This window comes from Dromiciops gliroides, chromosome 2, assembly GCF_019393635.1.
Source record: "Dromiciops gliroides isolate mDroGli1 chromosome 2, mDroGli1.pri, whole genome shotgun sequence".
NCBI lineage: Eukaryota > Metazoa > Chordata > Mammalia > Microbiotheria > Microbiotheriidae > Dromiciops > Dromiciops gliroides.
In genome coordinates, this window is record NC_057862.1 from 123,350,329 (window position 1) to 123,370,936 (window position 20,608).

General features: G+C 41.4%; 2 protein-coding genes across 2 annotated transcripts; one reads left to right on the plus strand and one right to left on the minus strand.

Annotated features, from left to right (window-relative positions):
- Window positions 1-3,646: 3,646 nt before the first annotated feature.
- Window positions 3,647-10,306, minus strand: MRPS11 (mitochondrial ribosomal protein S11). Its single transcript, XM_043990331.1, has 5 exons — window positions 10,250-10,306; window positions 9,098-9,196; window positions 5,183-5,312; window positions 4,383-4,448; window positions 3,647-4,074 (listed from the first exon to the last, which is right to left on the minus strand). Exons 1-5 carry the CDS (start codon window positions 10,273-10,275, stop codon window positions 3,967-3,969), a joined length of 429 nt encoding a protein of 142 aa, XP_043846266.1. The 5' UTR covers window positions 10,276-10,306; the 3' UTR covers window positions 3,647-3,966.
- Window positions 10,307-10,934: 628 nt separating this feature from the next.
- MRPL46 (mitochondrial ribosomal protein L46) lies at window positions 10,935-17,840 on the plus strand. Its single transcript, XM_043985740.1, has 4 exons — window positions 10,935-11,233; window positions 15,086-15,281; window positions 16,025-16,198; window positions 17,470-17,840. The coding sequence occupies exons 1-4, from the start codon at window positions 10,997-10,999 to the stop codon at window positions 17,718-17,720; spliced, it is 858 nt and encodes a 285-aa protein (XP_043841675.1). The 5' UTR covers window positions 10,935-10,996; the 3' UTR covers window positions 17,721-17,840.
- The last annotated feature ends 2,768 nt before the right edge of the window (window positions 17,841-20,608 follow it).

The following is a 20,608-nucleotide window of genomic DNA, read 5'->3' on the forward strand; positions in this document are numbered from 1 at the left end:
ATGAAATCAGTGGTTCTTAATTTGAGGTCTGAGAATTTATTAAAAATATTGTTAATTATTTCTACAAAATTCATTTTCTTTGCGATCTATATAGTTTGTTTTATGTATTTTAAAACATTTTGAGAAGGGGTTTTCAGGTTTCATCAGATTGCCCAAAGGGTTAGTGACACAAGGGTAAGAACTCCTGGATTCAATGATCTCTGTGGTTTCTTCCAGCTTTTAATTTATGAAACAATGCCTCAGCAGCTTAGGGAATCAGGTCTACTTCTTTGACATCTCTCATAAGAAGATAGAAATAGACATCAGCGATAGCAATCAACGAGGAGGAAGTATGGTACAATGGAAAGAACCGTGATTTGGAGACATGATCTGGGGTCAAATCTTACCTCTTCCACTATTCTCCATGTGAACTCGGACAAATCCTATAATCTTTCTGGACCTCAGTTTTCTCATCTGTAAAATGAGGGTGTTCCCTAAGGTCCCTTCCAGCTCTAAACTTATGATCCTAAAACTCTATGAGTAAATAATAAAGCAAGAGCTGTGAAATCAGAGCCCAGATTTCTAGGATCACAAATTCTACCTCCTTGCTTGCTCCCTTGCTGTTTAACTCCCTCATTAAATTTTCTTTCATTCCCTGATGACTCAGAGGATTTTAGAGGCTTACTGCTAGAAACATTAAGTGGACACTAATTGAAGCCCAGAAAAGTGAGGTCCCTTACTGAAGGTCACATAAGCTAGCTAATGGCAAAGGAACGAATTTAGGTCTCTTATCTTTCTCTGCAATATACCTCAGTGCTTCTCATTTGACATTTCTTCCATCTTAAAAAAAAGGAATCAAATTTAGCATCTTACAACTACGATTGCATCACAGAAAGCAAACACCATATTCTCTAGTTTCTAGTTTTCTACTTCCACATACACATGTACAAACACATCATCATTTCTCTAAAAGTTGTACCAATTATTATTAAAAATTGGAGTCTGATTTAAAAATAAAAATTGAAGTCTGTCCATTTTCATTTGTGTTTAGAGAAGAAGGCACAGCAGGCCAGACCAGGTAAGACAATGGGATTGAGTGTAGACTCTTTTCAGATACAGCAAAAGAAAGGAGTTGCTAGGCAAAGTGGGGAGTGGGGGGAGGGGGTTGGCACTGTGAAGGACAGGATGGAGTGTGCCTCCTAATAAGGGAATTCAACTGGATAAGTGGAAGGATGGACTAATGCTTTGGCTTTCTAACTGTTCAAATGAAAGTCAGTTTTTATATTCAATACAACCTGCTTTGTGTTCCTAGTGAAACTCCTTACTCTGACCTTCAAAAAAAGAAAATGAGTAGGGAAAACAGATCAAGAAAAGGAAGATCAAAAGAGCCAAGAATTTTGTGAAAAGGGACATGGTAGAAACAGGTCTCAGGGTAGTCTTCAAGTTTGCTGGAAGATTCATTTCCTCTAAATATCTTCTAAGTAGTCTGCCAACACTCAGGTGTTATCGTGAAAAACAGGCTTCTTTTGACAGGGCCTATACATCGTTGTGGCAGATGGTGGCCCTGGCTGAAACAGAGAAATGTTTAGCCTTTGCAGAAAGTAAAGAAACGGCTTTTATCATCTTGGTTAGGTAGTTGGGTAAGCTTCTCTGATCTCTTCCAACACTGGATCTACAGCTCCCGGGTGGTGGAAGCATAAATGAAAATGTATGAGCTAAAACAACATAAATATTTCCTTTTCTTAAAAATATAGCACACAGGGCACCGTATATGTTGATGCTATAGATATTTTTGTATATGTGAATTCTTTCCCTCTTGCTTTTTGGGTCAGTAGTGGTATTATTGGGTGGTTTAATGACTCTGGAGTGTATTTCCCAACTGTTTTGCAGAATGGTTGGTTCAGCACCCTGTATGAAAAACTGACTTTCACCACAGAATCTGAGGGCTTGGGTTATGTTTAGCATCTGTCTTTGGAGAAAAAGAGGAAAAGGAACTACTAGCCTATCAGGTACATCTATCTCCCGTTTGTCACCTAAAAGCTGTTGGTAAGAACCATTATAATCTGTGATCACAGAATTACAGATTTAGTACAGGACATGACCTCAGATGTCTAGATCAATCCGTTCATTTTACAGATGAGGAACTGAGGCTCGAGGATCAAGTGACTTGCCAGAGGTCACGTGACTAGTATAACAGAGGAGATTGGGATCCAGGTCTTTCTGACTCCCAAGTTTAGCACTGTTCACCTCCCACTGGATTGAGTGGTTAGAAGTGCAGGGATCCCTTCTTTGGAAGTAGGGGCAGTCCAGTTTTAGGGGCATAACTAACTGCTTAAATAGGCCAGTCTTTTGTGAAGTCATTACCGTGTGAAAAATTAGGGTATTTCATCCCAGTGGGAAACCCTAAAGCAGAATTCTCCAGCTGGTTGTCTAGTCACAAATCTCCTAGTTAGTACCCAAGGATAAAAGGGGGAATATTGCTTTTTTTAAGACCAAGCTTATAAGATCAGTTCTCCACTTTCCCCCAATAATATACTTGTTTTCCTTCTCCATACAAGTATCAGCTCAAATGCAAAACTCCAGCTCTTAGGGTGAAACAATTTTAGGATAGAAATATAGTCGAAATGATAGAAAATGATGTAGTTTTAAGTTAGCAAGGTTTATCTCCTTTTCAGTTTTGTTATGAATCTTGAGTTATAATTCTTGCAAACTCATTGCTTTTCCAAAGGGGTCATCTTTCTGCACAATCCCTGGCTCTGACCCTTCAGCTTGTGGCTGAAACTGTTGCTGGAGCAGGGATCTATCTCATGAATTTGGGCAAGATTCCCCACCGGGATCTGCCCACAGGAAACTTAATCTTTTTTCTAGTTGTAGACACCAGTAATGGCACTGTATAGTAGAAAAAGCACTGGACTTCACTTCAAAACTGGTAATAGAACATAAGTATCTTATTAATTTCCTCTAGTATTAAATGGGGACACCTGTGCTATGTACAAATCTATCTTTTTGTCTTAATGAAGGTCTATTAGCTACTCCTTTCAGCCCCACCCTCCTTCCCCCACTTTTTTGGTCTTAGCTGTCAGCCGAGAGCTGGAAGTGGCAAGCAATGGCTCATCCTAGCTTCACACATTACTTCCCTACCTTTCCTTTCTAGTTCTTTTTTCCGCAACACTGTACCCTCTCAGAGATCAATCTATTTGGCTCAGGCTGGCAATTTCCTCTCATTTGTTTGGATCCCTAAATCCTGGTGTTTGATAATCAACATTTTAATGCACAAGGCAAATTTTGCCCTAATAAGTCCCTTGATGCCCTCCCTTATAAGGAAATAAACAAAGCCATTATAAAGGTAATATATTTGCTGAATTCCAAAGATTCCCCACAAGTAGCAAAATCTTCCAAAAGTGTACTCTTTGTTAAGTGGAGACAAGTTCTCCCTTAGGCAACTAAACAAAAAGATTACTGATTATGGGCTGTGCTTTGGCAGTGCTGCTCCCTGCAGTACTGGACTGACAAACCAGTGACTCTCACATTCCAACGTTTGTATTGTAAACACACACACAATCCTCCTAGGGTAACTCCTCCATCCATAATCACTTTTGGGGAGATGGGTGTATTTTGGCAACACCCATAAAGCCATACATTCCAAATAAGGACAAACAACACAGAATATGGAGAAATAGATTTTATTTTGTCAGGGCTGTTGGAAAGACCATCAGCAGCCAACACTTGCCAGAAGTGTTCCTGCAGCACCCCCTCCTGTCCAAAAGAGGCACTGCTTCACAGTGATGCGATGAGCACTGCAGTTTTTTGCATACATTCAAAATACGTACTTGTATCTATCTATCACTCTCTGCAGGTGAAATCACCACATTTTTGTTCACCAGTTGAGTCCTTGACTTATTTTACCAAGTTCTGCCCCGGCACTGTCCTAAAGTCAATCTAAAGGTGAAAACTGGGAACAGGTTTCAAGACAGCCAACTGTTTTCTTCACAGCCTCCGGGCTTTTTTTGGACGGCAACCATTGTGTGGGATGGGGGTATTGTCTGTGATTGAGATCACCTCCAGGCCCCCCATGGTCAACCCTTTGATGGCAGACTGTGAAAGCACAAAAAGGATGGTCTGAGTGGAGAGCAACAAGACAAGGAGTTACATCCTGTGTTCTGAGAGCCCAGGGGGCTTAAACACTAAGTGGGACGATTGGCAAGAACTAGAGGATGGCACATCTCAAACCCACTGCCATCAATATTTGCAAGTAGGCCCACAAGTACTGCTGAAAGGCAGCTCTGTGAGAGCTGCTCAGCTCCCAGGAGAAAAGGCTTAGCTTTAGGTTTCTCCTCCTGCTCTCAGATGTGAAATGCAAATGCTATTACCAATCACAGGGGAAAATGAATATAAGCACTTACTAAGCGCCCTGGGCCCAGGCCTTTCACCACCACTCTGACATGGAGCACTCCCTTGGCTGTGGCTTTCTAGAGAAGAAACAAGTGGTCAGGTCTCCTACAATTAGCCTACATCTGTCACCGCAGGTTACACATTGTTCTATCTGGTCCTGGTAACACTGCCAATTATGGAAACAAGGACAGAAGCTGTGGGGAGATGAAGAATACTACGATTTTAGAACAGGGAAACCTTCGGCAGTATAGAGGATAACCCAAACACTCAACATATGCAGAGAGGTAAGGGAGAGAAGAGATGAATGAGGGGGTAACTGAGAGGAAGAGAACTTAGGGAGCCAGAGAAGAACCCAAAGTTAACAGGCCTCCCTTTCCCATGACTGATGCTAACACTTCTTAGTAAATAAATAACAGCACTGCCATCCAGTGGAGATCTTTGAAGAGCCCTCAGACTTCCTCTGAGGGATAAAATACCACTCCGTGGAGCCAATTGTTCAGCTTTAAGGATCTTCATAGATAGCCCCTGGCTGTTTAAAGAGGAAACTTTGGTTTTTAAATCCATGATGGCCCATCTCCTATTGTGCAGGAATGTCTCCCTAGACTTCATTAGGAGTGAAAGGCAGAAGGCATTTCTTGCACTGGATAAACCACCAGCTGCCTAACCACCTCCATGCTGGGGAATATTAGCTGGGTACTGACAGATACGATAACATTTTTTTGATTTCTGGCTAAGTGGGAATTCTTTACCACGGTAAGACAATTTTAAGAGAAAAGAAATGACAAGGGCCCCAAACAGGAAAGGTTCTTACCGCGGCTGCAGCTATGCCTGCAGTTTGTGCTGCAATCCCTGTGGCCTTTTTTGCATTTTTGAACCCTTCAGTGCCACAAGAAGTTCGGGCCAATGGCTCATTCCTGGAAGAGACCACCTGGATGTGTGTGCTGGGAAAAGCAGATGACAGGCAGAAGTCAAAACCGTGTCTTCTAATAAGAAGCTTATTTAAAACCACACTAATAGCTAGCATTTATATAGTGCTTTAAGGTTTGCAAAGTGCTTTACAGATATGATCTCATTTTATCCTCAGAGCAACTCAGGAAAACGGGTCTACTATCCCCATTTTATAGATGAAGAGACTTAAGATAGATAGATGTTAAGTGACTTTCCCAAGTTTCTGAGGCCTGATCTGAGTTCAGTTTTTCTCGACTCCAGGTCCAGCGCTCTACTGCACCACCTAGCAATAACTGCTAAGGCCAAAGTTTCACTTTTTTTTTCAGTCAACAAAGTCAAAGAGTCCTAATAGCAGGAGTGTCCAATCAGATAGTGGGCAGACATATGGCAAAAGAAGCACATTGTTTTCTCTCTCAGAGCTTCCATCTGGCCAATAATTCAGGAATACTTGGGGTTTTTAATATTCATTCAACAAATACTTACTGATTTCATAGTTAGAGGCACTAAAGGACAAAAAAGATGAGTTAAGACATAGTCCTCATGACCCTAATCGCACTTACAATATAATATAAGACATGCACAGAGTATGTGTAAAACAGAGGTTTTCTGGTCCAGATCTGTGATTTCATCTAAGTGATGAATGTCAGAATTTTGACATTTGTCCTACTTCAAACAAGTGTTCTGTTCACTCTAATAAGGATCCTCTTCTCAATCTCCAGTTTCTGTCAAAGGATTCCTTCCTTGCTGCCTTTAAACAACCCTCTTGCCTCCCCCCATCCTTAAAACCTTTACCAAACCCAAGCTATCATCTGATAAACTCTTTCTTTTGAAAAGCTATCTACACTTGCTGCCCTCTACTTCTCCTTTCATTTATTCCTCAACTGTCTGCACTCTGGCTTTTGACCTAACCACTCAACTGAAACTGTTCCCAGTGATCTTCATTTTCAAATCTGATCGTCTTTTCTCAATCCTAACCCTTCCTGCTGCAGTTAGCACTGCTGGCTATGTTCTTCAAATGGCTATTTTCCCCTTTCTGGGATTTTATGACACTCCTCTCTCCTGGTTCACCTCCTATGTCTGACCACTCCTTCTCAGTCTCTTTTACTGGCTCATCTTCCACATCACACTCCCTAACTGTGGGTGTTTCTCAAAGTTCTGGCCCAGGCTTGAGTCTCTTCTCCCCCAATACTCTCTGTAACCTCATTAGTTTTCTTAGGTTTAATTATGATTTTCTATGCAGATGACTCCCAGATCCATGTATCTAACTACAGTCTCTCCCTTAAGCTTCATTCCCATTGTCACTGATTACCTACTAGATCTTTCAAATTGAATGTGCTGACTGCTAGAGGAGATGTGGGAAAAGAGGTACACTGATAGACAGCTGGAGTCATAAAATGGTCTAACCATTCTGGACAAATACGGACAATTTGGGATTATGGTCTAAAAGCTATTAAACTGTGCATGATCTTTGACCTAGCAATACCACTATGAGGGCCATATTCCAAAGAGATGAAATAAAGAGGAAAAGGACCTATATATACAAAAATTTTTATAACAGCCCTTTTTGTGATTGTAATGAGTAGGAAACTGAGGGAATGCCTATGAATTGGGGAATAGTCAAACAAATTATAATATATAAATGTGACAGAATACTACTGTGCTGTAAGAAGAGGGGAAGGAGGTTAGTTTCAGAGAAACTTGGGAAGACTTGTATGAACTACTGCAAAGTGAAGTTATCAGAACTAGGAAGAATAATAACTTGTAAAGACAAACAACCTTGAAAAACTTACAAACTGTGTCAATACTGACCAGCCACAATTCTAGAGGACTTATGATGAAATATGCTATGAATCTCCAGACAGAGATGGATTCAAGGGTGCAGACTGAAACAAATATCTATGTCTAAACAGAGATATATTTTTTGGACAAAGCTAATGTGGAGATTTATGTTTGTAACAGTTTTTTCCCCCTTTCCTTTTTTCAACAGGGCAGGGAAAGGGGGAAGGAGAGAGTGCAGACTTGAAAATGAAATAAAATTGAATTTAAAAAACCCTCAATGTCCTGAAGACAACTTTTCAACATGTTTAAATTAAACTCAACATGTCTAAAATAGAACCTTTCCCCTACCTTCCCTCTTTTCCACAAATCTGTCAAAAGCATAAAATCATCTTTCTATTGTCTAAGGTTTGTAATCTTGGAATCTCCTGGACTCCTATTCTCCTTCAAGCTAATCAGCTGTTGAATCTTGCATTTCTACTTTAAAAATACTCACATCTTACCCTTTTTCTATACTCACAAAGCTCATATTTTAATTAGGTCCTCACCCTCTTGCCTTGATTACTGAATCTAGTCTCCTCATTGGTCTCCTGACTTGTTTCTCACCACTCTAGGGTGCCCAAGTAATTTTTCTTAAGATAAAAAAAAGCATGTGACTCCTTATTTAACCAACTCCAGCAGCTTTCTATTTTCCTAGAATAAAACACGTGTATTAACCTTATATTTGATACATAGGTGTGTATATATATATATGTAATTTGTGTACTTGTCTCCCTCATTAAAACATAACTATACTGCAAGTAGGCATTGTTTCATACTTTGTGTTGCCAGCATCTAAATATTTGTTGATCTCAAATTTCATTACTTGCTTTTCTAAAATTACTTACTATTGTAACTTTGAAAAAAGGCTCAAAGAATTTAGGGCTGTGAAGGACTTTAGAGATAATCCAGTTCAAGACTTATTTTACAGACAAGGAAACTGAGACCCTGGGGAGGTTAAGTAACTTATCCAAGTTTACAAAGGTAGCAAGTGAACCCAATTTGAATCTAAGACATCTGACTCTGAATTCAGTGCTCTTTCCACTATACTGTCCTCTGCAAAGCATTTCCTTTCTCACTCCATCCTTCACTCTACAGCTGAGGAAAGTAAGGCCCAGGGAGGTTAAATGACTCAACTAGGCTCACAATGGAGAGTTAGGTGTTTGAGGCAGGATTTGAACTCAGGTCTTCTGGATTCTAAGCGACCTTTTTTTTTGGAGGGGCAATTGGGGTCAAGTGACTTGCCCAGGGTCATATAGCTAGTAAGTATCAAGTGTCTGAGGTTGGATTTGAACTCAGGTCCTCCTGAATCCAGGCTGGTGCTCTGTCTACTGCGCCACCTAGCTGCCCATGCCTAAGTGACTTTTTTCACTGAGCATGCTGCCACTGCTCAAACATCTCTGGAATGTTCTTAGGGTTTTTTTTGTTAAATTTTTTTAAAAATTGAGGCTTTATGACAGTGTAAGTCAGTATAATTTTTCCCGCCGAATGGTATTATCCAGGTTAATTATCCTTCTTACGCACAAGACCTTGGTACTAAATGACTTTGGGCCTATTAAAAAAATTATCTCCCAAAGGATATTAGGTGTGCTCTAAACCCATCTCCCTTTAAGCAGACTATACATAAAAATTATTATTCTGAAGAAAAGCAAATATATACAATAACAAGTTTCTCTCTTGAGCCACAATAGCAGCATTTGAAGAGAAAATTATAAAAATTTCAATTTTTATAATATTTGCAGTACAGTATAATTAAGTAATTTCATAATGACATACAGTTGTTCTCTTAAAATAAGATGGGAAAAGACATGAGGGGTAACGGTGAGGAAACTCTGTACTGAATCTTTAGTGCCTGTCAAGACACTAACATTAATACTCCCCAGTAATAGCTTATTGACCGTAGTATAGCTTTCAGATCAGGCTAGAAAGGCAACACTCTAGCTTGGGGTGTGTTCTTCCTTACTTGTTATATGTTGCTTTAATGTGAGCTATTGGGATTTCTTCATATTTCTTGCCTCCCCAAGTCAAGGAGCTCTCCTGGCCCGGAACTGGAGGAAAAATGCTATAAAAACCAGAAATATATTAGAATACACATATCTACAAAAGCACGAATAAGTCTGTTATTGGATACTTGCAAAGACTTTTAAAAACTTTTAATTGCCACTGATTCATTCTTACTCTACCCCACTGGGAGACAGCCAGTAAACATTCCAATCAAAGTCACACAGTAAAATAGCAGGGAAACCAAGAGACATAGGATCATAGCTAGAGTCTTTGTAGGGTAGAAGGTCTCTGTCTAGAGGTTTTCATGCTATTACTCTCTGCTGGCTCCCTTCCTATCTGTCTGAATGATCCTGCTCTGCCTCCTTTGCTGGCTTTTCATCCAGGTCACATCCGTTAACTTGGATGTCCCACAGTCTCTGTCCCTGGGCCGGCTTCTCTTCTCCCTACACTAATTTCACTTGGCAATCTCATCAGTTCTCATCGATTCGGTTATTGTTCCATGCTGACGATTCTCAAATCTACTTAGCCGGCCCTAACCTCTCTGCTGATGTCTAGCATCCCAAAGCCAACAGCCTACCTGGACATTTCAAACTCAACACGTCCAAACTGAAGTCTTTATCTTTCCTCCAAACTCTAACCCTTTTTAACTTCCTATATTACGCTTAAGGGCACCACCATAACTTAAGTCAACCAGGCTCACAACAGAGGTAGGGCAGGCACGGCCTTTTTACCTTTTTTGGTAAGCTCAGCGCTTTAACCCAGTGCCTGGCACAGAGGCTCACAAGTTTACTGGCCATATAATTCTGAAGCCTCGAGCTGGAAGGGGCCTTAGAGGCCACTTAGCTACCTCTCCAAGGTCAAAGGTAAAAGGGCCGGACTCCGGCGCCCTTTCCACCACGGTGCCTGCTCAGACCCTCTGGCTCTCTTCAGCCTGACACCTCTCACTGGTGCAGACACGACCGGCCAGTCTGAACCCGAGAAGGGGCTTGGTCCAGGGTATGCTGGGATTGGGGGCGGGGGTGGGGGGGCGAGCACTTCCGGAGCACTCAGGGCAGACGACTGGGGTCGGGGAAGGGTTTTTTTAAAAGGGTCCACTCTGGGTCGGCCTCACCTGAACTTGCTTGGGTCTCTGGGCATTACCCTGCGTCTGCTTCTATTTCGCCTCTGTTTTCTCCAACGCCTCCCTGGGGGCCCTCGGCACGACCGTGTGAGAGAGCACCCGCCCGGCGCAGCATCCCGGCCCTGCCGATAAGAGAAGTGCCCGGTGATGCTCTGGGTCGGGTCCCCGCCCACCCTCCAGTCCACCTGACCCCAGCTGGCTCTGGGAAGAAAGAAGGGAGAGCACGCCCTAGGCTCTGGGCGAAGATCTGCGGCCGGTGGGGGCTGAGGCAGAGACCTGTTCTTACCCCATAGGAGTGGGCCCCAGGTCCGCAGGGCGAAGAGGCGCCCGACCCGAGGTCCTCGAGGACCTTGCATGGCCCGACTGGAGCTCGGGGGTGCTCGCCCAGAGGCTCCCGGTGTGGGCGGAGCCCCGCCAGCACCATGCGCAGGGGGGAGGGGAAAAGGGGGAAATTAAATCATTGTTTTGCCATTCTCTGGCTGCTAGATCCAGCTGCTTAACTGCTAATAAAATTCAAAGAACTATGAGTAAAATCGCTCCTGAAATGTTGTCTTCTTTCATGAAATGCCAGACACACAAAGACTCGCACTCCCCTCCCTTCTTATTGAAGTAGTTTGTCCTAAGGGAAAAGACCAAACTTTTCGCGTCCTCATACATGCGGTGTCTTGTGGGAAAAACGCGGAGTCAAGGAGGGTACCCGGTTTGAAAAGCGCGGTGCATTGTGGGGAGGCCGGGAAGATGGCGGCCCCCGTGAGGAGGTTGATGCTGTACTGCGCGGTGCGGAGCTTGGGGCGGCAGCGGCGTCCGGGCACCGTTTATACGGCAGCTGCCGCGGCGGCTCCCAGCAGGAGCGCGGCCTCCCAGGGCGGCGGGTCTCCGTGGCGCCTGCTGGGGGCGCTTTGCCTGCAGAGGCCTCCAATTGTCTCGCAGCCTCTGACCCCGCTGCAGGTGGAGATGGCCGAGCTGTTGCAGCAGGTAGGGCTCGGCTGCCCCGGGGGCGCCTCTGCTCCTGCGTCCGGGCTTCCCCGGACGTAGGTAGCATCAGGAGGCCCTGGCCCAGAGGTGTATGAGTTGTATGACTTTGGGCATGTCACTTAAAATCCCTCTGGGCCTCAGTTTCCTCTTCTGCAAAGTAAGGCTAGGTGGCGCAGTGGATGAGAAGACTTGCAGTCAGGGAGACCTGAGTTCGAATCCTGTCTCCAGACACTTCCTAACCATGATCCTAGGCAACTCACTCGAACTTATCCAGCCTCAGTTTCTTGATCTGTAAAATGGGGTAATAATAAGTCTGTTTGTGAGGATCAAATGAGTTAATATAGCTAAAGCGCTTTGCAAAGCTTAAAGGAGATATATAAATGCTAGCTATTGTTGGACCTTGTGGTTTCTAAGGCCCCTTCTAATATTCAGACTAGGATTACTTTCGTAAGAATGACAAATTCTTGAAAATCGACCCCATGTTTAGATTGTCCTCCCTCCTCACCTTTGCCTAATAGAATCCCAGGCTTCGTTCAAAGTACAGCTCAGGTGCCACCTACATATGTAAAAGCTTTTTACTAATTCTACACCTCCTTTCCCCCTTTCAGTGTCCTTTTCCAACTAAAATAACTTTGTCTATTTGTATACAATTTGTATGACATTGTATATAATTTGCATTTACTTGTTGTCATGCATTGTGTATGTTGCTCTGTGGGACTTTGGGCAAGTCACTTAACTGTAAAAGGCATTCTATCATAAAGGGAAGTTTTGGAGTAGGATACTTCTGACATCTCCTTCCAACCGTAAATTCCTGAATCCCGTGTAGTATTTTTCATTTAACCCACATTAAGTTCTTACTATGTGCCAGGCAGGAGTATTCTCCCAACCACATTACAGTGTAAACTTCTTAAGGGATTGTTTCTTTTTAGTTAGTGTACTCCCTGATGCTTAACTAATGTTTGTGGAATTGAATAGTGATCCGAAGTGCTGTGGAAAGATCACTCTTAAAAAGCATCTAGTCTGGAGACTGGAATTTAGAACTGGAAATGACCTTAGAGACTAGAGAATAGCTACTGTCTCCCCTCTTTTGATGTCTGTGAAATGGAAGTAAACATCCACCCTTACCAGGCTACACATTTAGCTTACATTTCAATAGGCTTTAAGTTATACAATGCACTTTCCTTGAAACTGTGGAATACTAGGTCAAGTATCATTATCCTCTTTAGTAGTTGAAAGAATTGAGATTCCAAGAGAATGGGTGACATTTCCAAGTCCAAAAAACTAGTATTAGTTAGACATAGGATTCAAACCCAGATTTTCAGATTTCAAGTCTACTGATCTTTCTTCTGTGTGGTGTTGTTGTGGGGCTCAAATATGATGATTTACAGAGGGAAAAAATGTCCTATAAGCTCTAATGTGCTTGGTAAATGGAGTAACAATTCAGAGTGCTTTAAAATTTGGAAAGCTCTTTTTCCTTACTGTAACTTTTTGAGGTGAGTATTATAAGAATTGTTCCTCCTTTACAGAGGAGAAAGCTGAGTCTAAAAGAAGTGAAAAATTTTATGCCCAGTTAGTGTCAGAGGTAGGTTTGGAACCCAGGTCTCACATGATTCCCGGTCTAGCACTCTTTGTACCAGGCTAGACTGCCTTTAAGATATTGTTGTAGGGAGCAGCTAGGTGGCTCAGTGGATAAAGCACTGGTCCTAAATTCAGGAGGACCTGGGTTCAAATGTGGCCTCAGACACTTGACACTTACTAACTGTGTGACCCAGGGCAAGTCACTTAACCCTCATTGCCCCGCCAAAAAAAAAAAAATGGCAAAAAAGATATTATTGTAACATTAGACTCTGCAAGTGAGCCTGTTAGGGCCTATAGTCTCTGTTACTGGAACTGTTTAACTTTATGTCAAACCTGTTTATATGATCCCAATATCAAAGCAATTTTTCACCAAAATTCCTCAAAAGATTCTGGTTACACTTAACTTTTTCTTTCTTGTATCAGTTACTTGTATACATATCTTCACTTGCCCATCCCATTAGGTTGTGAACTCTTTGAGAGTAGTATCTTTGTAGACCTGTTGTCTGGCACAAGTTGACATTTGAAAAATGAATGAATAAAAAGGCATTTATTAGGTGCTTACTGTGAGCCCAGCACTGTGCTAAGAGTTGAGACTATAGATAGAAAACTGATAGTCTCTTCTCTCAAAGGGTCCATTCTAATGGACACAGCACACATAGAAGCATTCAGCCACAGAATATATGGAAAGGCCCAGTGGGCTTTAGAGTAGAGCAGCAAATCTAATGGTAGTGTATCCTCTTTAGTATTATTTCCATTGTTGAGACCATTGACCTCTTCATGTCAATACATCACCTTTGAATGAATGGATGAATGAATGAATGAAAGTAACTGACCTCCTAACCAGAAGGAAAGTGGTACCTGTTTGACAGAGGTGACTAGAACAGGTACAGTGGTGAATGTATTTAACCATCTTAGGTACCGCAACATGTTAAATTTTCTGAGTTATCCTGTGCCAGGCAAGGCACAAAAGATGTTGGCTTAGTCAACAAGCATTTTTTAAGAACCTACTGTGTGTTAGGCACTGCTAAAATCAGAGTACTAAGGCAAAAAATGAAACAATCCCTGTTCTCAAGGCAAGGAGCTTATATTCTTTTGAGAAAGACAATACATACATATATTAGTATATACAAAAAAAATATATATATATAAGGTAGTTCAGGAAGAGCACTAGCATTTGGGATCAGGAAAGGCTTTGTGTAGAAGGTGGTGCTTGAGCTATGTTTTGTTTTTGTTTTTGTGGGGCAATGAGGGTTAAGTGACTTGCCCAGGGTCACACAGCTAGTAAGTATCAAGTATCTGAGGTCAGATTTGAACTCAGATCCTCCTGAATCCAGGGCTGGTGCTTTATCCACTGTGCCATCTTAGCTGCCCCCTTGAGCTATGTTTTGAAGGAAGAGAGGTATTCATTGATGGAGAGTTGAGTAAAGAGTACATTTCAGATATGGAGGATGGCCAATACAAAGAATGCCTTGTGAGGGGAATAGAGGCCAATTGGGCTTAGACATGGAGTACAGGAAGGGGAGTAATGTATAGATAGATTGGGGCCAAGTTATGAAGGGCTTTAAAAACTAAACAGAACAGTTGACATTTGAAACTAGAGATAACAGGGAGCCACTGGAATTTATTGAAGAGTCATATGGCCAGATCTGCATAAAGTAAAATCCTGTTGACAGCTCTTTGGAGGATGGGTTAAAGTAGGCAGGGACTTGAAGCAGGCAGACCAATTAGGAGACCATTTCAATAGACTACTAGGCAAGAAGTATTGAGGGTTAGGGTTAGGTAATAGCTAAGGTGATGAATAGGGAGAAGGTTGTATGTAAGGAATTGTGACGGTACAAATGGCAGGATTTGTCAACTCATTGGATATATGGCATGAGGTAGAATGAGTTTGAGGATTATACCAAGGTTCTGAACCTGAAAGACTGGAAGAATGGTGACAGAAATGGATTCATGTAATCATAGAGATTGTTGCTCCATTTTTTGAGTTGAGGAAATGCTTAACCTAGCCAGAATTCCTCATCTCCTTTCCCTCACTTACATATTTGTGGTCATCACCCTATCTCAGACATTTGAGTAGAAGATAATTTCGGTTCACCTCATAGGGTAATATTTCCATATTTAAACACAGATATCATTCAATTATCTTCCTCTATTTCTGTAGAATAATTTGGTAATTTTCTTGGCTCAAGTGTATTCATCTGACCTTGGAAATGAACTTTTGGTCTTGTGGGATATTCCATAGTTCTATTTTATTCCCTTGTCCTTCCTTCCCAGATTGAGGTGGAAAAAAGTCGGTATTCGGATCATGAGATTCGTGCCTTGGAAGAAACAAGGAGACTGGAGAGGAAGAAGGCTGACATTTATGACTCTGATGATGATGATGATGATGAAGACATTTTGTTGGCACAAGATTTGGAAGACACATGGGAGCAGACGTTCTTGCAATTCAAACCTCAGCCTCGAGTGACAGGTTCGTGGATTTTTTGGGTTAATGGGAAGAAAGGGATGCATTCTGATTCCTAAATTATGTTTAAATCTCTTATTGTAAGTAATATTGTTATTGAAATATAGGCTATAGCTCTTCCTCAAATCTAGCTTGTATACAAAATCTTATGCAGTCTGCAATAGATGTTCCCTTTTACTGCATGCATATCTATGTGTTTCTTTTCTGAGGGATCTCATTTTAGTTGAAGAACCTGTATTTGGACTAATATGGCAAATGCCATAAGCATGAAGTGAAAGTATGTGTGGGAATCAACTGAAAAGTCTATTATTAATGCTTTCTGGTTCTCCAGAAATCTCTCTTGAAACAAGGAGAGGATGATTCATATGTTCTTATTTTTGTGGACCAAGAATTTGAAAGACAGAAAAGGTCTGTCATGCATGTAAAAATAGTAATATTTTAAAATGCTCTCTGCACCTCTCTTCCAAAGAGATTAAAGTACTTGACATAACTACCTGAAAGTGGGAGGCCCAGCTCTTTGTTTATTGCTTTTATTTCTGGTATTCCTCAATGACTGAGCAGAGCTATGAAAAGAGAATAGTCAGAGGGAAGGGCTGAGATTGTAAATTCGGTTGTAAGATCCCTTACAACAAGGACCACCTCTTCTCCCTTACCTCTCATGTGTCTAGTGCAGTTCTGAAAGCATACATTGTAAAAATTATTTTTTAGCATCAGTGATCTCTAGTTATCCTCATTTTTTGCCTTGGTAGAAGCTGATCAAAAAAATGACCGAACCTCATTGCACAGGAAGTTAGACCAAAACTTGGTACTGTTGGTCAAGGAAAAACTAGGAGATCAGGAAATATGGATACTACCACATGCAGAATGGCAGGTTGGGGAGACCCTCCGAGGAACTGCTGAGCGGGCCCTTGCTACTCTCTCAGGTAAGTAGCCCTCTTCCATTTCCTGTCTCTAGCTTAGAGTTAGAGTTAAATCACTCTTAAGGGCTGGTTGTGGGTTGTGTTTTATTAAAAGTATTGGCTAAGAAAGCCTAGGGAAGGATTAACTGGGTGGAATGATACCCTTCTCTTCACCCTCTTCCCCACCCAGGTGATTAGGTGACAAAGGTTCCTTTCAATTCTCATATTCTTTGATTCCAGGCAAGAAATAGTCCAGTCCCTTGTTCACTTCTGTCTCTCAGTCTCAGTGCTTGGACCATTAAGGTGCAAATTTTTTTAATTCTTACATTCCATGGAATGAATCCACAGGACTATTAATCACTAGCTCACCATGGTTACTACCCTGTTTTCCCCAGGGACTGTATCACATAACCTAGTCTATAACTTTGCAGATACAGTCATATAGCCATGAAGACACTGCCCACCTTTTCTTTTACATAAGGGTTATCAAGTCTTGGCACGTCTTCCAGAAGGCACAGGGGCTAATTTTCTTTGGTACAAGGGTTGGTTACTACTAATGTAGTCTTTTCCTAATTTCAGCTTCATTGCCTGGTGCCTTTGAGAATCAGACTTTCCTTTCTACCTGAGAGTTAGTGTTTGCCATGAAGGTGCTCAACTTTACAATGAAATTTCATGCCTGCTATTTACTCAGCTTCTTGCTCTCCAAACTCTAAAAGGAAAGGGTTGATCCATTTAGTATATCTATTTTATAAAAATTTTAACCTTTAATCTATAGCTTCTAAATATTAATAATAATATCCTGTAAATGGCTTTCCCTATATCAGTTAACAGTCAAATTTAAAACCTAGGCCTATCAATTCCTTAGCCTAGTGTTCTTTTTAGTTACACTTCTGGCTTTTAGTATTGATAGCTGTGGCTCATAACATTCAATTGAGTAATTTAGTGAGAAGTAGTATGCTTTCAGACATTTGTAGTGAGAGTCATGGAAACTGATTTCCAGATTGACCCAAGCATTTACCCACAGTGAGATTGCCTTGATTTCAACTTTATAGATAAAAATAAGAGGCTTCTTAGAACTATAGAAACAACACACATAACCTATTTGCAGAGGAGAAACATTCCTTATTTTTTGTACAGTTTCTGTCATTTTCTGTGGCCAAACTGAGTCCTATCAGGGGGATGCCTGGACCCTGGGGGCATCCATAGAGATAAGTCTCTCCTGTTTCCACGTGATATTGGCTCTGAGATCCAATAGGGGGAAACGTAACTCCAATTTCTGTTTTGTCTCCCTTCAGAAAATAGCATGGAAGCCAAATTCCTAGGAAATGCACCCTGTGGCTATTACAAGTTTAAGTTTCCTCAGGCTCTTCGGACAGAGAACAACATAGGAGCCAAAGTATTCTTTTTCAAAGCTTTACTACAAAATGGAGATCTCTCCCAAGCCAGGAAGAAGGATGACCATGCTTGGGTCAGCAAGGAGGAGCTGGGTGACTACTTGAAACCAAAATACCTGGCACAGGTTAGGAGATTTTTTATGGACATCTGATGGACACAGTTGTACTTGGAACAGACATTTGGATGGTGGTCAAGAGAACATGTGACTATATTGACGTGTGTGGATCATCATGAAATAAGCTTAGAATTAACAAATAAACCAGTTTCTTAACCTTTGTCTCAGCTTATTTGGAATTTGAGTACTACTGGGCTCTATAACCTGTTATTTTATAAGGCAGCTCCCCCTTTTCCCAGCTGATAACTAGTTGTGAGTTATACAGGGTATTCCATGTAAAGTCACTTTACCTATTGGACACAAGATGCTAAGGATAGAAGACTATCTAAAAAGATTACTTGGGGCTAGCTAGGTGGCACAGTGGATAGAGCCCCAGCCCTGGAGTCAGGAGGACCTGGGTTCAAATGCGGCCTCAGACCCTGGGCAAGTCATTTAACCCCAATTGCCTCACCAAAAAAAAAAAAGAAAAGAAAAGAAAAAGAAAAGATTGCTTATAGGTGTTAGATATTTGTTAATTCAATTTATGACCTATGTGGCACAAGCCACAAGCTAGTAAACATGTTTTACTTATGTAAAATTCCCTTGGCTAGTGAGGAATTTAGGACTAAATGCAACTTCTTAGCTGTCCTTGGTATAGAAATATTACAGCTTATGACATTTGGTAGGGGTATAAAGGAAGTAGCAGCGCCTTCCATTTGCTTAGAACCATGTATTGAGCCTTCATGGCTCATTTAATATGGGTAAACAAGGACTTCGAACCAAAGCCTTTGATGAGAGTAAGATCTCCAAACTACAGATTGCAACCTGTCCATGCCTTATTCTGTTCAATTCTTTTCTGTGTTCCTCCATGGAAAATAAATAATTGATCATTCATTTGTTCATTCATAGACCTATGCAATGTGCTGGAGACCTTCCTTTTAGCCTCCTTAGATTTTGTAAATACTGTGGATGGACAGTGTCTGTCTTTTGTCCTTCACTCTTACCCTCATGACTAGCCTTCCCCCCTTTTTTTCATATACATTTCCAATGTACCTTATGCCTCTTCTTGAATGTTGGTCTCCATTGAAGATATACTGAACCATATTTGTACCCCCTGTGTGTCTTTCTATTGAACTTTAGGTCACCTACAACTTTAATTCTTTAACTAGTGTGGCATTCCAAGATAGCATTACTAGGAGAATCTTTGTGTTAAAAAGATGGGATTTTGTGCTGGGGAGCATCTTAGAATTATTAAATAACACTGCAATTTCAATTTTAAAAATTCCTCTGGGGCAGCTAGATGGTGCAGTGGATAGAGCACCGACCCTGGAGTCAGGAGTACCTGAGTTCAAATCCGGCCTCACACACTTAATACTTAACTAGCTGTGTGACCCTGGGCAAGTCACTTAACCCCAATTGCCTCACTAAAAAAAAAAAAAATGAAAAGAAAAAAAATTCCTCTAAGACTGGTTCTCCCCATATTGTCCAGGCTCGAAGTGCAAGGGTCCACTCACAGACCCAATTCCACTATTTATTGTCACAGGAGCTTGGACCTGCTTTGTTTCTGACCTGTTTCTGACTTGTTTGCTTCTCCTTTGACAACCCAGGGCCTCCCTGCTGCTGGGTCTCACTGTATTATTACCAGATTTCATGTGGATATCCAATCAGCATCGCCTATCCACTGCAGCTCAGAGCTCAGGAGATCTTCCAGCTGTATCCTCCTGGTAGCTGTGATTACAGGTGTGCTCTGTTACACCAGGCCATGGAAATTTCCCAAATACTGTCCAGCTCACTCTCTTCCTTCTAGTTAATTCTAGACCCAACCTATTTGTTCCTCTGAAGTTCTTGTGCATATGTTAATATTGATAAGTAACATCAATACCATTCAATTGGCATTCCAACAGCATGTCATGGTCTGAACGATGGATTTTTTCCCCATCCATTTCGTTTTTCTCTCATGACTGCTTTTTAAAAAAAAAAATGCTAGTAACTTGAGTAATCATGGATCTCAGTGAGTTGACCTTGTAATATCCTGAGGCTTGGTGTAGTCAGCATAGTAATATCTGAAGAACCATACTATCCGTAGGGAATCCCCTCTTTCATTTGCACTCTGCATATGACATCCTCTGTGACAGTGGTGAATAAATTATAACACAGATACAAGCATCATTATCACCCTGTCTGAATCCTTTCCCATGCCAGATTTCTCAATGACTTCAGCATCTGGCTTATAATCTTTCAACCCCTCCCATATCCTTAGTGACTTCAGTATTCTTACATTAGCTTAATCTTCCATAACTTTCATATCCACTTTACTTCAGCTGCCCATATCTTAAGACCTCACTATTATATAAATGGACTCCTCTAAGATTCTGCTAAACTCTGATATTGCCTCTCTGGTTGTAATCCTCCTGCCTTTTACCTTTTCACTTGCTTCACTCTGCAGTCTTGTCTTCCTCCTCCTCCCAGTACATTACCCTTTTTCTGGCTTAACTCACTTCTCTTCAGTCTTGATAGTACAGTCAGCTATTTCAACAATTCACCATTCTCACCCTTGAAACCCTTGCCTCTTTGCCATTCTGTTGTCCTTTCCTTGCTAATCTCCAGCCTTCTGTTACGACTTTATCATTTACCTACTTGATTCTCATTCCTGAGCTGCTGAGCACTGCTTGAGTAAGTTCTATTACTACTGAGTCTAGTACAGATTCATGCTCTTTAACCTGTGCTCTCACCACTGTAAGGTCTTTTAATTCAGCTCTGATTAACTCCCTGTTACATTTTTCACAGTAGTAATTCCAAACCTCTCATCAAGCCCCTAATTCTACTTTCAAACCCTTCTTCTTAGCATATGACCTTGTATTCCTGAAATTAAGGATGCTTTGTCTCCCATATTACATATCTTAAAACCTCATATTTTTACCAGTCTTATTCCTTTTTAATTTTAA

Coding starts and splice junctions, on each gene's coding strand:
- MRPS11 (XM_043990331.1), bottom strand. CDS start 10,275: ATGCCCAGAGACCCAAGCAAGTTCAG. Junction 9,197..10,249: donor AGAGACCCAAGCAAGTTCAG/GTGAGGCCGACC, acceptor TGGTTTTTATAG/CATTTTTCCTCCAGTTCCGG. Junction 4,075..4,382: donor GCCTGGGCCCAGGGCGCTTA/GTAAGTGCTTAT, acceptor GTGCTTTCACAG/TCTGCCATCAAAGGGTTGAC.
- MRPL46 (XM_043985740.1), top strand. CDS start 10,997: ATGGCGGCCCCCGTGAGGAGGTTGATGCTGTACTGCGCGGTGCGGAGC. Junction 15,282..16,024: donor ACCTCAGCCTCGAGTGACAG/GTTCGTGGATTT, acceptor TTGCCTTGGTAG/AAGCTGATCAAAAAAATGAC. Junction 16,199..17,469: donor GGCCCTTGCTACTCTCTCAG/GTAAGTAGCCCT, acceptor GTCTCCCTTCAG/AAAATAGCATGGAAGCCAAA.